At 42.0% G+C, this 13,735-nt stretch overlaps 1 protein-coding gene across 7 annotated transcripts in view; it reads right to left on the bottom strand.

Moving 5' to 3' along the window:
• HDX (highly divergent homeobox) overlaps nucleotides 1-13,735 on the bottom strand; it is a 355,483-nt gene that overhangs the window by 224,779 nt on the left and 116,969 nt on the right. For all 7 annotated transcript variants that reach the window (XM_085607817.1, XM_085607821.1, XM_085607815.1 and 4 more), the window contains one exon: nucleotides 4,440-5,540. In XM_085607817.1, coding sequence (XP_085463943.1) covers nucleotides 4,440-5,540 — 1,101 coding nt within the window. The remainder of the gene's footprint in view (nucleotides 1-4,439; nucleotides 5,541-13,735) is intronic.

The following is a 13,735-nucleotide window of genomic DNA, read 5'->3' as shown; positions in this document are numbered from 1 at the left end:
GAGATCTTTGGCCTAACAGGATAAAGAGGCTAAGGTACCGACTGACACGAGCAAATTCATCGAAAGCTGAACAGGTGAACGAGGTGTCGAGTCAGAATCAAGCAAAAGGTGAAAAACAAAAAGGTCTCAAAAGAACCAGAGGAGATCAAGAGAATCAGAAAACCTAACCAGAAGTATAGGTCACTGGAATGGACGTACGTGGCACTGTCTGAAGGTGAAGAGGCAGAGAGTCAAGAAATCCAGAGGGGACCATACTAGAAGTGGTTGAGGAGAAAACTGTTGGAATCCTGAAAGTTATCTTGACTGACATTGGAGAAGAGTCGGATGCTCAGGATGTTGTTGAAGATCTGATACAATTTGATGTTGCTGAAGAAGAAGTGAAAAGTGATGAAAATCCAAATTGAGTGAACTGAAGGAGTCACTTGGAAAAGTGTGAAAGAAGAAATCTAAAATTAGTTGTTTGGAATAATCTAGTGATCTAAATTTCAGTAGTGGAGTAGAAGAGGCTAAGTCAAAAGACACAGCCAAAGTAGTAAAATGGCTAATACAGAGAATAATCAAAGTAGATGTGCCTTCTTGAAAAGATGGTGTAGAATGTGCTGCTGCTGTACTGGATTATTAAAGCTATTATGGGGTGTACTAGCTTTATTAGTTACTTTTAGAGTTACAATAGATACTTTTGGAATACATGCTGAGAATGTGACTAACATAGAGAAGAGTTCACAGAAAGCAGTTCCGACTAGAAGTAGTAACATTTACATACATAAAGATAGGTCAATTAATGATTTTTCTAGCAATGTTTTTTCAAAGTTGTTGTATGAATACGTAAAGACAATGGAAGTTAGGGATTGCTACGTCTGTATGCAATTACCTGCATCCGTTTCAGAAGGTGTTACTTATCACCATTTACCAGCTACGTATGGGATTTCATGTAGTGTGTTAAGTAGTGTTTTTTATTTGTTAGGGAAAATAGATTATGAGATGTCTAACAAAGATAATATTTTTGGGCAATTGCCTATGAATAAAAAGCTGAATCCAGCTAAAGAAGCAAACATTTTTGGTGAGATTTTTATTGAGAAAGAAGAATTAACATTAGATTACATTTTTAGGAACAATTTAACTTGCAGTTTGAAAGAAGAAGAGAAGGCTTTCCTAGACATGGTAGAGGAAAGGAGAGTGAGCATGCATGAAAAGGCAGGGAAATCTAAAGTGAGTGAGACAATATGGGATATTGAGATGGGAAGGGAATTGAGGAATGGAGCTAGTCCAACTTTAGCTTTAGATGCACCACAGAAGGGTAAACTATGCATTACCAGAAAGAAATCCCAATATGATAGGTATTTTGTTGGGACTAGTGAGTGTCATGATACATACTTCATTGCGACAGGATGGGGTTTTAAAGGTGGAGAAGATCCAGTTTTCCCAGGAGTGTATTATGTTTGTGGGAACAAGGCTTATTACAAGTTGCCTGACCATTGGTATGGCACGTGTTATGTGGGCCTGGTCTTTCCAAAGATTTTCCATATAGATAGGATAGAAGATGTAGAACACATTAATTTACTAACACGTTTTAGGAGAGAAACTTGGTCAGAAATTGTGGGTGATATTTTTGGAGCTTTAATTCCAGCAGTGGGAATTTCTTTAAATGCATATGGAATTCGGAAACTGTCAACAGTGGTGGATCGCTTATCGACAAGTACCGCTGGAGGGTTTCTTTTGGTAAATACGGAGATGATTGCCGTACGTGCCATGTCTATGCAAAATCGACTTGCCCTTGATATTTTATTGGCCAAGGAGGGTGGAGTTTGTGGAATGCTGAAAGTTCAACATTGTTGCACTTACATTCCTGATGAAAACAAAGACCTAAAGGTCTATATCAAAAATATTACTGATTTGCATGAAGAATTAGTACCACTGGAAGCTGAAAGTATCTGGACTAAAATAGCTAATAAGATAGTTGCTCTTAAGAGTTTTATTGCTAAAATAGGTAGTACTATTATTGGTAAAATATTATTTCCTTTGACATGTGTGATTGTTGCTTTATTGATACTAAGATTGGGGTGTTTGTGTTGTAAAAACAGGGGAGGGAAAAAGAGAACAATTAGAGGAAATACTGAAAAGAAACAAAAGAGGTCAAAGAGAGACCCACAAGAAATAGAATTAGAAGAATTGAGGGAAAGTGTATATTTGGAGTCAAAGAGGGATGATGAGAGAGAGTCTGGTGTTTAATGTTGTGTCATAAAAAGACATTTTCAATTTCTCCTAAAATTGGGACTACATTTTTTTTTTTGGGTTGGTTTTTGTGGTGATAATATATCACCAAAGGGGGGATTGCTGGATGGTCCGTTTTGGCCTAAACAAAGATGGCTGCTATTTACAGCCTGCGCTCGAGTGATTGAGATGTGACGAGAGGCCTTGCTGAACATGGTTGGAAGTCACCTGACCACAGCCTCTGTCTGAATTAAAAGTTTCCGTGAGGACAGCAGCTCCGGGCATGCTTCCAATTGTCCTTGGAGAAGAATAAAGCCACATTGAACTATGATAAACTTGCGGTGGCTCTGCTATGGTACCAAGGAAGAGCATTCATGAATGTATCGCTTCCAAACTCGAGTTTCCTTCTTCCGTGTTTTTTATTTTTGTGATTTTTCCTGAGCGGAGGTTTTTCTAAATGTTGCAACATCCTTTCCTGCTCGCTCTGCTCAACGGACAACGGACGTTTTAAAGATTGTTTGTAACTTTAGTATGTAAATTTTCAGTATAAATATTACTAGACTAGAGAGGGTCTGTTCCGATTTTGGCCACTTCTTCCTGAACCTATGCTCGTGAGGATCAATGCTGATCGAGAGGACGGCGACTCGGGAGATTTTACTGAGAGACCTGTCCTGACCCATTTAGCTAGAATAGGTAATTATGAGAATAATGATCTTGCTATTGATTGACTTTCATTGAATTAATTTAGATAAATAATGATCTTTGTTTGAATATCAGTGTCGGGTGGTTATTTCTTTGTCATTTATTGAGTTTCGAATGTATTTCCTATGTTTTAAATCATGACTCAGGACAATGTCTTTATGGTCGCATTGACCTCGTTCTAGATGCAGATTGGTTTAGGTTTCTCTCATATATTCAGTGTGGATAGAGTAATAGAATGAATGTTAGTGTGATGGGCCCTAGCGTTTGATGAGTGTCTGTGCGTGTGACTGTGGATTTACTCTGTCCGTGGTAGTAGGGAGAATTTATATGCGCCGATCTGCAGCACAATTACCCCAGAAAGAGCCATAGCGAACCACAGTGTTTCTAGAGGGGTAGAGAAGGAAACAATGAAAATATTCAAAAGGTGCAAAAACAACCTTTATGTTATATTGTGGGTTCAAATGTAGATGCCACGGAGTGCATGCCTATATAGAGTTATGTGTAAAATGCAGCTCACTGGTTTTAATCTTGGTGAGATTGTTCAGTGGGTTAATGACCAACACGTTTACACTTCAAATCACAGATTCTAATCCCCATCAGAAAACTACAGGTAAATGCAAATGCTGTAGACATCCGCTTAGGAGCGACTGCATGAGCTGCAGACATTGTAATGTATATGCCACTTTTCTATAAAAGGCAATAGATGAATAGGTTAATCCATCTACTATAATAGTCTGTATGTAATCTGTCTTTTAAAGGTCCCAATCCGGATAACTCCTGGGAGAGCAATTACACTTTGAGCTCAACCTCATCAGGGTAATTGATTTGAAAACGAATAATCAAAGGCTCCCAGAATACACCAGTATCGCAAGGAAGGCATCCATATCATAATGAAGACAACCTCAAACTCTCTTAGCGTATGTTTACATTAAGAAAGGTATGCTTTATTTTAGCATCATGTGCCTGTGCCTTCCCATCAAACTTATTCAGGGAATAGCCAAGTGGTGCAAGTGAATTACTTGCAAGGACAAGCAGATTTCAGTAGCATTTTATCACACAGACAAGAAGATATTTTTAAAAATTCGACACATTGTCCTGTAATTGTAGGAAGAAAATTATACACATTCCAGAAGAAAAACGTGCCTTTAGTGTCACAACTTCATTCTCCCAAAGTTTTTTTCTGATTTACGATGGTGACACCAAATGCAATGAAGACAATTATCAGTTTAATGTAAAATCTACCACCAAGAAAAATTGAATACGACTCATTTTTTTCATTAACTTGAATGAGAAAGAGGCATTCAGTAAGTGGTACATGTAAAACAGTGGATTAAAAACGGATAGATTTCCATAGCTTGAACCCAAAGACTCCCATGAAATAAACTGGCTATCCTTACAACTGCATACACATTTTGATCACTATTAACTTCTTGTAGTGCCATGTCTACTTTACAAGTTTACTTTGCCTTTCACTCATTCAACACCCAAGAGAAAAATAAAAACAAGAAAATAAAATAGCAAATTACCTGGTAATTGTTTTGGTTCTGAGACAGCCTCTGTTGATTTGATGCTGCATATTGAGGGGAAAAATTACTCTTTGACATATTGGTACTGTTGTACATAGAGTTTTTCATTTGATATGGGGCACCAGAAGACAAGTGATAGTCCCGATTGGGATACATCATTTTGTCTGGGACGTCTCGTCCTTTCCCCGATTGTGCATTAGAGCTTAAAGTTCTTACTGGCAAGGAAGGGTTGTGTTTGTGTTCTACTCGAGGGGAATTACCATATTCATTAAAGTAGCATTGTGTTTGTGCTCCCAGGGATGCCAGCTCCTCCTCTCTTGCGTATTCATCATCTATGTCCCCTGTTTCCATTGCAATGGATAAGCAATTGCCTTCTGATGCACGAGGCTTCAGGACAGTTCTTTCGCCATAGGATCTCTGGGAATGATCATTACTTGCTAATGAAAACACTTCTCGGATTTCCAGATTATGCGTGGAAGTATCCCTCACATTGCCCCTCAGGCCCGATGGATTGTGTGACCCAAGGCTGGAGTTCATATTTTCAGGTCGGTATGACCTGTGACTAACAGGCTCGCTTTTAAAGTGTCTGGGCCACACAGTCGTCTTTTGGGGTACAACCATTTCCATTGATTGCCCAGAAGGACTACCATAGTGTTTCTTAGCGTACATGGAGTTGGCTGAATTTTGAACACTTGAATGTCTTGACAAAACCGGTTTTTCGTCATGTAAAAGCAAGGCATTTTTAGAAAAAGAGGTTTGCCTTTGCATGTTCATGTGCTGCTTTTGAAATTCAGTTTCATTCCTTCCAATCGGCCTCAGAACAGCGTTTTTATGCATTTCTGCTACTGGAGTATTGGTCAGTTGGGTAGATCCGTGTCTGCTGGAGGAGTGATTCGGACTATAGACCCCTGTCAAGATAACATCACTGTTAGAGGATGTCTGTGGAGGCTGCTGGCTTTGGGATCGGGAAACAGTCGAAACATTTCTAACGACTACTTCTGGAGGCCACGTGGCGGCACTGGTAAAAGTCCCTGGTGTAGATCCTTCAGAATCCCCAGAAATCTTGTTATTCATTTTTCTTCTTTTATTCCCGACCCAAGTCTGTAAAGAAAGGAAATTTACATTCATTAAGATTTTGCATTAGGGCAAGAGACCATAAAAGGAGAAAAAAAGCATTGTCTCAGCAACAGACGATGCTATACAAGTCATGCTACACATAAATGACAAAGTGGGACACAAATGCAAGGGAGCCCCTTGATTCAATATTTCAAACGGTATTGTTCATGGATCTCCTAAACTCATGAGCTTTACCACCTGAATGCTAGAGTAACACTGTTGTCTTGCTCTCTACACTGCTATTGGGTGCAGTGGGACTGTTCGTGATTTGTAGCCTTTCAAAAGGAGATCACAAAACGTGATCACGAAAACACAAAGAAGAGCTTCAGTGCCAAAATGTTAACCCCTGAACAGCTGGGCCTCCGCGGGATTCTAAAGGTACCTAGGGTTTGTTGATTCCCCTGCAGGAAGCATAGAAAATAGACAAAATATGACAATTTGAGTTTTGGGGGACAAAAGGGTCTGTTTTTTTCCTTAAAAATTGCATCAATGGAAAGTTTGCTGTGCTGAAGTCACCATCTTCCCAGCGTTCAGCAACATACAGGGCTGAATACAAAAAACTAGGTTTTGGCATTTTTCAAAGAGGTAGCCAATTTTTCCTATTTTTGTGTGCTCTCAACCTAGATCCAGTTTGTTTGCCTACATTTGTAAGGCACAAATGCATAGCAATCCAATTAGTAATAACAATTGTTCTACTAATCTATGCTTCCACATGTAATTTGATCAAAAGAAAACACCTCGCTTGTGTGGGTAGGTCTAGTGCACGCGACAGTAAAACGGCCCAAAACATAACATGGATACATTACACTTTTCCACTCAAAATGGGCCCCTTTTTTGCAAGGTGGGTAGCTGTGGATTTTGGGTCCTAGCTCAGCTGGCACCTGGGGCAACATAAAAAACATGCACATTTTTTATAAACTAGAAATCTAGGGGAATCATCATCAATAAAACTTTATTTCGGTTTTGATTCAAACCATAAAAGTATACATATAAACATCACAGTTAAAAAGAAAAGCAAATCTGAAATTCCGTGCAATAAATTCATAGTTAATAAAGTGCAAATGGTGCAAGGCATAGTATAGTCCATATAGGTTCCTGAGATAAATGAGGCAGAAAAACAGCCTCATTGGTCCAAACAGTTTCTCAATTTAACAGACAATTTTAAAAATTCAATTACATGGAGAACACGGTCATTGTGCAAAAGTTGTAAATACATAAGTGCTGGTCTGATCTGGTTAAAATTAAGTTTCTTTAAAAGAGCTACCAGATAGCGTTTGCGCGGGTATTCATAAAATTTACATAAAAATATAAAATGCAGCATGTCCTGTGGAGACTTTCCGTCGCAGCCACAGGGAGCTGCAGCCTTGTTAAAAATATCTTTTTTAGGTCTAATTAACAGATGATGAAAGATATTTAACCTAAACCTTGTCAGCAAGAACTTCTCGTGGGAACTAAATGAGCCCATCAAATATGGCTCCATTGTCTCGCAGGTTTTTAACATGACGTATTTCCTGATACTGGGTTTCAGGAGCTCCTCTCCCTCTCGTTGAACCCTTCTCCCCATATAAAAGGCACGCTTAATTGCCTCCACATCCCCTTTTACAATCCCGCTTGGATTTTCAAACAACTCCAGACAACCAAGTCGAGAAAAACAGGATTTCAAATATTTTAACCAGGAGGTGCACATTGCCTTATCATGGGACAAAAGGTCTTTCACAATCAAGTGGGTTAGTGGAATGTCCTGATTCAACCACAGTTTTGCCCAAAAAGTCAAAGGGCGTAGAGAAAAGATGTCACATAAATATTGTGCCCCCAATTCTTCATGTACTGCCAAGTTAGATGTGCCAATTGGAACACATAGAAGACGCTTCATAAAAGCATTTTCAGCCACCTGTAGCTGTTCGCCAGCCACATAGCCCCATAATTCACTGCCGTAGACAGCAGTTGCCACTGATTTTGCATTATAAAGTTTTATCATGGCATTGTTGGGCTTGTTCCCCAATTATGTTGCAAAGTTAAAAATAGTAGCATTAACCCTTGCCAGTTTCCCTTTCTTTTTGGCCAAGTGGGGGCCCCAACTTAATTTAGTATCTGGGGGTCCTTTTTGATACGAGAACGATTTTGTGATGGGGATGAATACATCGTCTAATTTAAATACAAAGTTCCTTTTTGGCTGTAGGCCCACTTGCATAATAAATGATTTAGAATTGTTGACCATTAGGTCTCTGTCTGTCATAAACAATTTAAAAGCATTTAATAAGGCTTGGAGACCCTTCTCGGTTCTAGAGATTAATACCGCATCATCTGCATATAAAAGAACAGGAATACCCCGCCTACCAACTCTGGGACAGTCAGCCTGTACCTTTTGTAAAACGGTATCTAACTCGTTAATATAAAAATTAAAAAGAAAGGGGGCAAGAATACAGCCTTGTCGCACACCCTTCTTAATGTCAAAATTGCCAGTGGTACACAGATCCGACGAGTACCTAACATTAGCGCTAGTGTTACTATGTAGGTCTACCAAAAAATTAACGATCCCACTATCCACACCCTTCTCCCTCATGGACTGCCACAGCCTTCCCCTGTTAACACAGTCGAAGGCTGATGACAGATCCATGAAGGCGAGATGGACAGTGCCCTTCTGAACGACAGTGTATTTACTTAATATTAAGAAAAGATTAAGGGCCATATGTAGGTAGCATCACATTTACCGATTCATAAATACCGAATTTTACCGATTCGGTATTTATGAATCGGTAAATGTGATGTAGGTAATAATTCTGTAAATTTTACAGAATCGGAAAAATTCGGTAATTATGAATCGGTATTTACCGATTCGGTAATGAGGCATACCTTCCCATTGATTCCTATGGGCCTGGAGGCCCATAGGAATCAATGGGAAGGTATGCCTCATTACCGATTCGGTAAATACCGATTCGGTAATGGGGGGAGCATATTCAAGGGTGGCAGGGTGTCACATTGACACCCTGTTGCACCCCTGAATCTTGCATGTGTGCACATGTGGCGCACATACATGCCCTAAGGGCATGTATGTCTGCCACATGGCACTCTTAAATCTGCAAAATATTGCTTTTTGTAAGGTATTCGTTATTTATCACCAACCTGTATTTGGTGGTAAATAACGAATTCTTAATACTAATTTTCACTCTTTAGAGTGCTCCCTACATATGATATCAGGATTCGGTATTTACCGAATCGGTATTTTACCGATTCGGTAATTTACCGAATCCTGAAATGATGCCTCCTACATCTCAAATAGCTAAATACCGGTCGGTAACGGGATATTTACCGAATTTCGGCCGTTACCGACCGGTATTTAGCTACCTACATGAGGCCCTAAGGCACTGGGTTATAGTGGAACGACCACTGCAGAAGCCATACTGGGAAATAGACAGGATGTTGTTTTGAAGCGCCCAGTTTGACAATCTCTGCAACAGGATTCTCCCCACAATTTTAACCATAGAGTCAATTAATGAAATTGGCCTGTAACAAAAGGGACTACCCCTATCCCCCTTCTTAAAGACAGGGACAATCGTTGAAACTCCCCATGAAGGGGGACAGCCAATTTCAGCAACAGCGTTAAAAACAGACTCTAAAATTGGAGCCCAAAAGCTAGGTTCAGACTTATATAAGTCTGGTGGGATCCCATCAGGGCCAGGAGCTTTCCTGGCTGTTAGTCCCACTATGCCCTCCATAACCTCTCCTCTATCAAATGTAATAATTCCACCATTATTACCAGGGAGCAGATTTACATTTTCAATCACCACACAACTATACAATTGTTTGAAGTGTGATTCCCATTCTTCCTTTTTTATGCAGCATTCTAGACCATCACCCGGATTCTGGACCAAAAATGTTTTTTTTACTACCGTCCAGAATCTAGAGCTACATTTTGAAGTAGAGGGATCGAGAATCTCATCCCAGGCCTCCGCTCTTAACAACTCCTTGCGTGAAGCAATGGCAGACTTATATTCTTTACGACACAACTTAACCTTCGTATTTATTCTAGGATTAGCTGCCAAGGCTATCCTTAGATTACGTGCGGCCTTAGAGCAAGCATGATTAAACCATCTCGGGCCCTCATTCTCTATGGTCTTTACTGGGACCGTCATCAACTCAGACACCTTCTCCGTCAAGCTTTGAAAAGCACTAAGAACCTGATTTGGGTCTGCCCCTTCTTCAATACAGTTCTTAATGTCCTGCGTGCAGTTCTCCCTAATATTTTTATATAATAGGTCAGGAGTAATCATTGACCATCTTAGGCGCCGTCTCCCATCGATTGTGCTCAACCTGCCATTGAAGCATTTCCGATCTTCTTTAATCATCCAGGGACCCTTCAAGTGAACAGTGAGTGGATTATGATCACTGAATTCCCTTTGTTCGATAGTAAAAGAGTCCACAAATGACTGCATAGGCAAAGAGAGTAACACATAATCAATAAAAGTACCCCTCCCATGGCCTTTAAAAGTTGGGGTATCAAAACACTTTGTGGGATCCCTCAAGGCCATAGCCAAAGAAAGATCTAAACAGCTCAATAAGGCATTAAAGAATTCCCCTTCTATCGGATGTTCCAAATGCAAACCGCCAAGGCGGTCACACTGCAAATCCATTAAACATTTCGACAGGGGATCACCGCAAGGATGAACATTAAAATCTCCCATGATTATAAGGTTATGGAGGCATTCCCTCAATGAAGAGTTAATAAATTCATTTAGTGCAAATATTTGGTTAGAACCCGTGTTGGCATTGACAGCATTATAAAAATTGACCAAACCAGCCAGACAATTTTCTCCATTCAATACTAAGCCTATAAATCCAGTGTTTGCGGTTAAAATTCTACGAATTTTGCAGGATAGTGTAATGGAAATAAAAATCACCAGTCCCCCCTTAGGCCTACCTCTGCTTGATGCTATTGCAGGAACATAAAAGGCCTTATACCCTTCAAGGAACAAATCACATTCCACTGACCATGTCTCCTGCAGACAGATGATCATAAATTGCTTAATATACATAATCCAATTATCATCCGTCATCTTTGATGCCAAGCCTGCGATGTTCCAGGAAATAACATTATTACAACTAGCTTTAACCTGTATGGTCTTAATGGGTGATATCTCAGCTGGTGTTACATTACCCAGACCCACAGACACCTCACGTCAGTCGCATGCCTCCAAGCCAGACAGAGCATCATATCTATTCTGTATGTCCACGTTAAACCCATTATTGCAATGGCCAGCAAAATTAAGTCTATTTTGTGTTTCTACAGAGAGCCCATACACACCTTGATTATTATTTTACACATATGGTGCATCCAGGGCAGGGCTCTGAATTGAATTTGCTGGCCTAATTCTCATTTGAAGGCGCGGATCTTTATTCAGATTTGCATAGAAATAGCCCTGTGGACGAACACATATACTATTCATATTGCACAATAATAAGGATGCTCTTACTAAAATTGTTGCCACGTGTTGGGGATGCTTAAAATTGACAACAATACAATCCCCACTGCTTAATTTTCTGGACGGACCAACGCAATTCACCCTCCTTACTGCTATTATCTGGTCCGAATATGCAACAGGAAAACTACAGTTTTTGCTGAGCCATGCAACTGTTTTGTTTTTTAATGAGGTGTGGGATTCCCCATATGGTAAAGCTAGATGGTCATCACAAGGTGGAACATTAGACAGCACCACCACTTATGGTGCGCACTCAGGAGGGAGATTGAGATAGCGGCTATTCCTCATATGCCTGGAATCATGTCTACCCTCCAGAGCTATTGTGGGACATGTAGACAGGGGAGGTATGGCTAGTGTCACAGGAGGAACTGTTACTGCTGCAGCGACATGCTGAGAAAGCCGCTGTGCATTCCCTATCGTGATTTCCTGTCCCTTATCCACAACCTTAGCTCCAGCCATAATAGCTGGTGCCAAGTGTGTAGTTAACAGACCACCAAGTCTATCTACTTCCAATGCCAAAATGTTAAGCTTAGTTGTCAAAGGTCTTAACATCTCCTCTAGTTTAGCCTCTAACTTTACTTCTAAGGTGTTAATCAGTAAAGTAAATTGCTCTAGATTTATATTGGCATCGCCCTCACTATTTCTACTAAGAGTAGAGGATTTTGAGCCATTACACACTGGCTGAATTGAATCAGATCGTTTTTTATTATGCTTCCCAGCCCGTTTCATTTGTGCTTTCCTACAGGATCGCACCGGCCTTGGGACTGCTGGTATCTCCTCTACTTCCTCAATCGAGGTGTCCATTGGTTCTACATGTGGATCTGCATGCACCTGGGCAACAACTGGTATCTCAGCCCTCTCTCCAGTGTCCAGGTTAATGCCCCCATCCAAGACGTCGACCGGCAAGGGCATAACTTCCTCTACCACTAAAGTGCGCCCCAATCCCAAAGAGGTCCTACGATCGTTATTTATACGATTTACTTTTTGCACCAAGTAATTATCCAAGGTCCCCAGCACGGGAGCGGTTTTAACTGGTTTCAATTTAGACATTATATTGAATATATCACATGTAACTTAATACACAAAACATATGACACTATTTATTGAAAAACAGGTAAAACAGGTAGAGTCTCTCTTTACGAGTGAAGTCCGGCACTACAAACCCAGAGTCTCCGGCCCAGTCCAGTCTCTTCAGGCCTCTGAGGGCCACAGAGGGCCCGCCCTTTGCCCGGGCTTAGCCCGCCGCGTCCCGCGCGCGTCCTCGCGGGACGAGGGACCGAGCCCGCCTTTAAGCGCCTCCTGGCACGGGATTGTGAGGCGTCCTGCCCCTAGGAATGCTGGGGGTTGTGGTCCGGCGGAGCCAAGCCCGGCCAACCGAGTCAAATGGCCTGTAAAGCCCCGGTGAAGAGAAGACAACGGGTGTAGAGGGCGGAGCAAAGCCCGGCCCCGGTAGAGCAGGAAACACCAAACAGCCAGCAGAGGACAAACAGCACGCCGAGGGACTCAGCACCGAGCCCGCCTTTAAGCGCCTCCTGGCGCGGGATTGTGAGGCGTCCTGCCCCTAGGAATGCTGGGGGTTGTGGTCTGGCGGAGCCAAGCCCGGCCGACCGAGTCAAATGGCCTGTAAAGCCCCGGTGAGGAGAAGACAACGGGTGTAGAGGGCGGAGCAAAGCCCGGCCCCGGTAGAGCAGGAAACACCAAATAGCCAGCAGAGGACAAACAGCACGCCGAGGGACTCAGCACCGAGCCCGCCTTTAAGCGCCTCCTGGCGCGGGATTGTGAGGCGTCCTGCCCCTAGGAATGCTGGGGGTTGTGGTCCGGCGGAGCCAAGCCCGGCCGACCGAGTCAAATGGCCTCTAAAGCCCCGGTGAGGAGAAGACAACGGGTGTAGAGGGCGGAGCAAAGCCCGGCCCCGGTAGAGCAGGAAACACCAAACAGCCAGCAGAGGACAAACAGCACGCATTCTAGGGGAATCCAGGTTGGGTGTCTTGCATGACTCATCAGGTTGTTTTACCCAGAATTCCTTGCAAACATTGAACCTTGACTAAAAACAATTTTTCCTCACATTTCTGAGATGGAAAGTTCCAGAACATACGGAGAGCCACAAACTTCCTTCCACCCATATTCCCCCCATCCCCCAAGTCTCCCGATAAAAATGGTACCTCACTTACTCACTTGTGTGAGTAGACTTAGTTCCCACAGCACGAAATGACGCAAAACACAATATGGATGCATCACATTTTTCCACTCAAAACTGACCCGTAATTTTCAAGGTGGGTAGCTGTGGATCTTGGGCCCGCAAAAGGAATGGATCCAACCATGGTCAATGGGAGCCCTTCTGGGGACTCCCATTTACCTCGGTTTGATCCGTTCCTGTCGCTGGCACTATGAACAACCACAAAAGTGGAGCAGCGCTTTTATCAGTACAAGTGGAGCAATGTTGGGTGGTAGGAATTTTGTGGATTTCTGCAAATCCGGAAGTTTCCATCACAGAAATGCAAGGAAAATGTGTGATTTCAGGCAAAGTTTGAGGTTTGCGGGGTATTTTGGGTAACAAAACGTCAGGGAATTTACGCAAAGCACACCACTCTGGTATCTCTTGGTCGTCTACTTTTCAAAAAGGTCTGTGGTTAGAAGACTTCAATGAATCACTGCCGAGCACAGCAGCAAATCCCGCTGCTACCCCTAGCGCTGATCTCTCCA

The sequence above is a fragment of the Triturus cristatus genome, chromosome 5_2 (assembly GCF_964204655.1).
Source record: "Triturus cristatus chromosome 5_2, aTriCri1.1, whole genome shotgun sequence".
Taxonomy (NCBI): Eukaryota; Metazoa; Chordata; class Amphibia; order Caudata; family Salamandridae; genus Triturus; species Triturus cristatus.
Note: the sequence above shows the minus strand (reverse complement) of the source record. Positions and strands in the feature narration are given on the sequence as shown.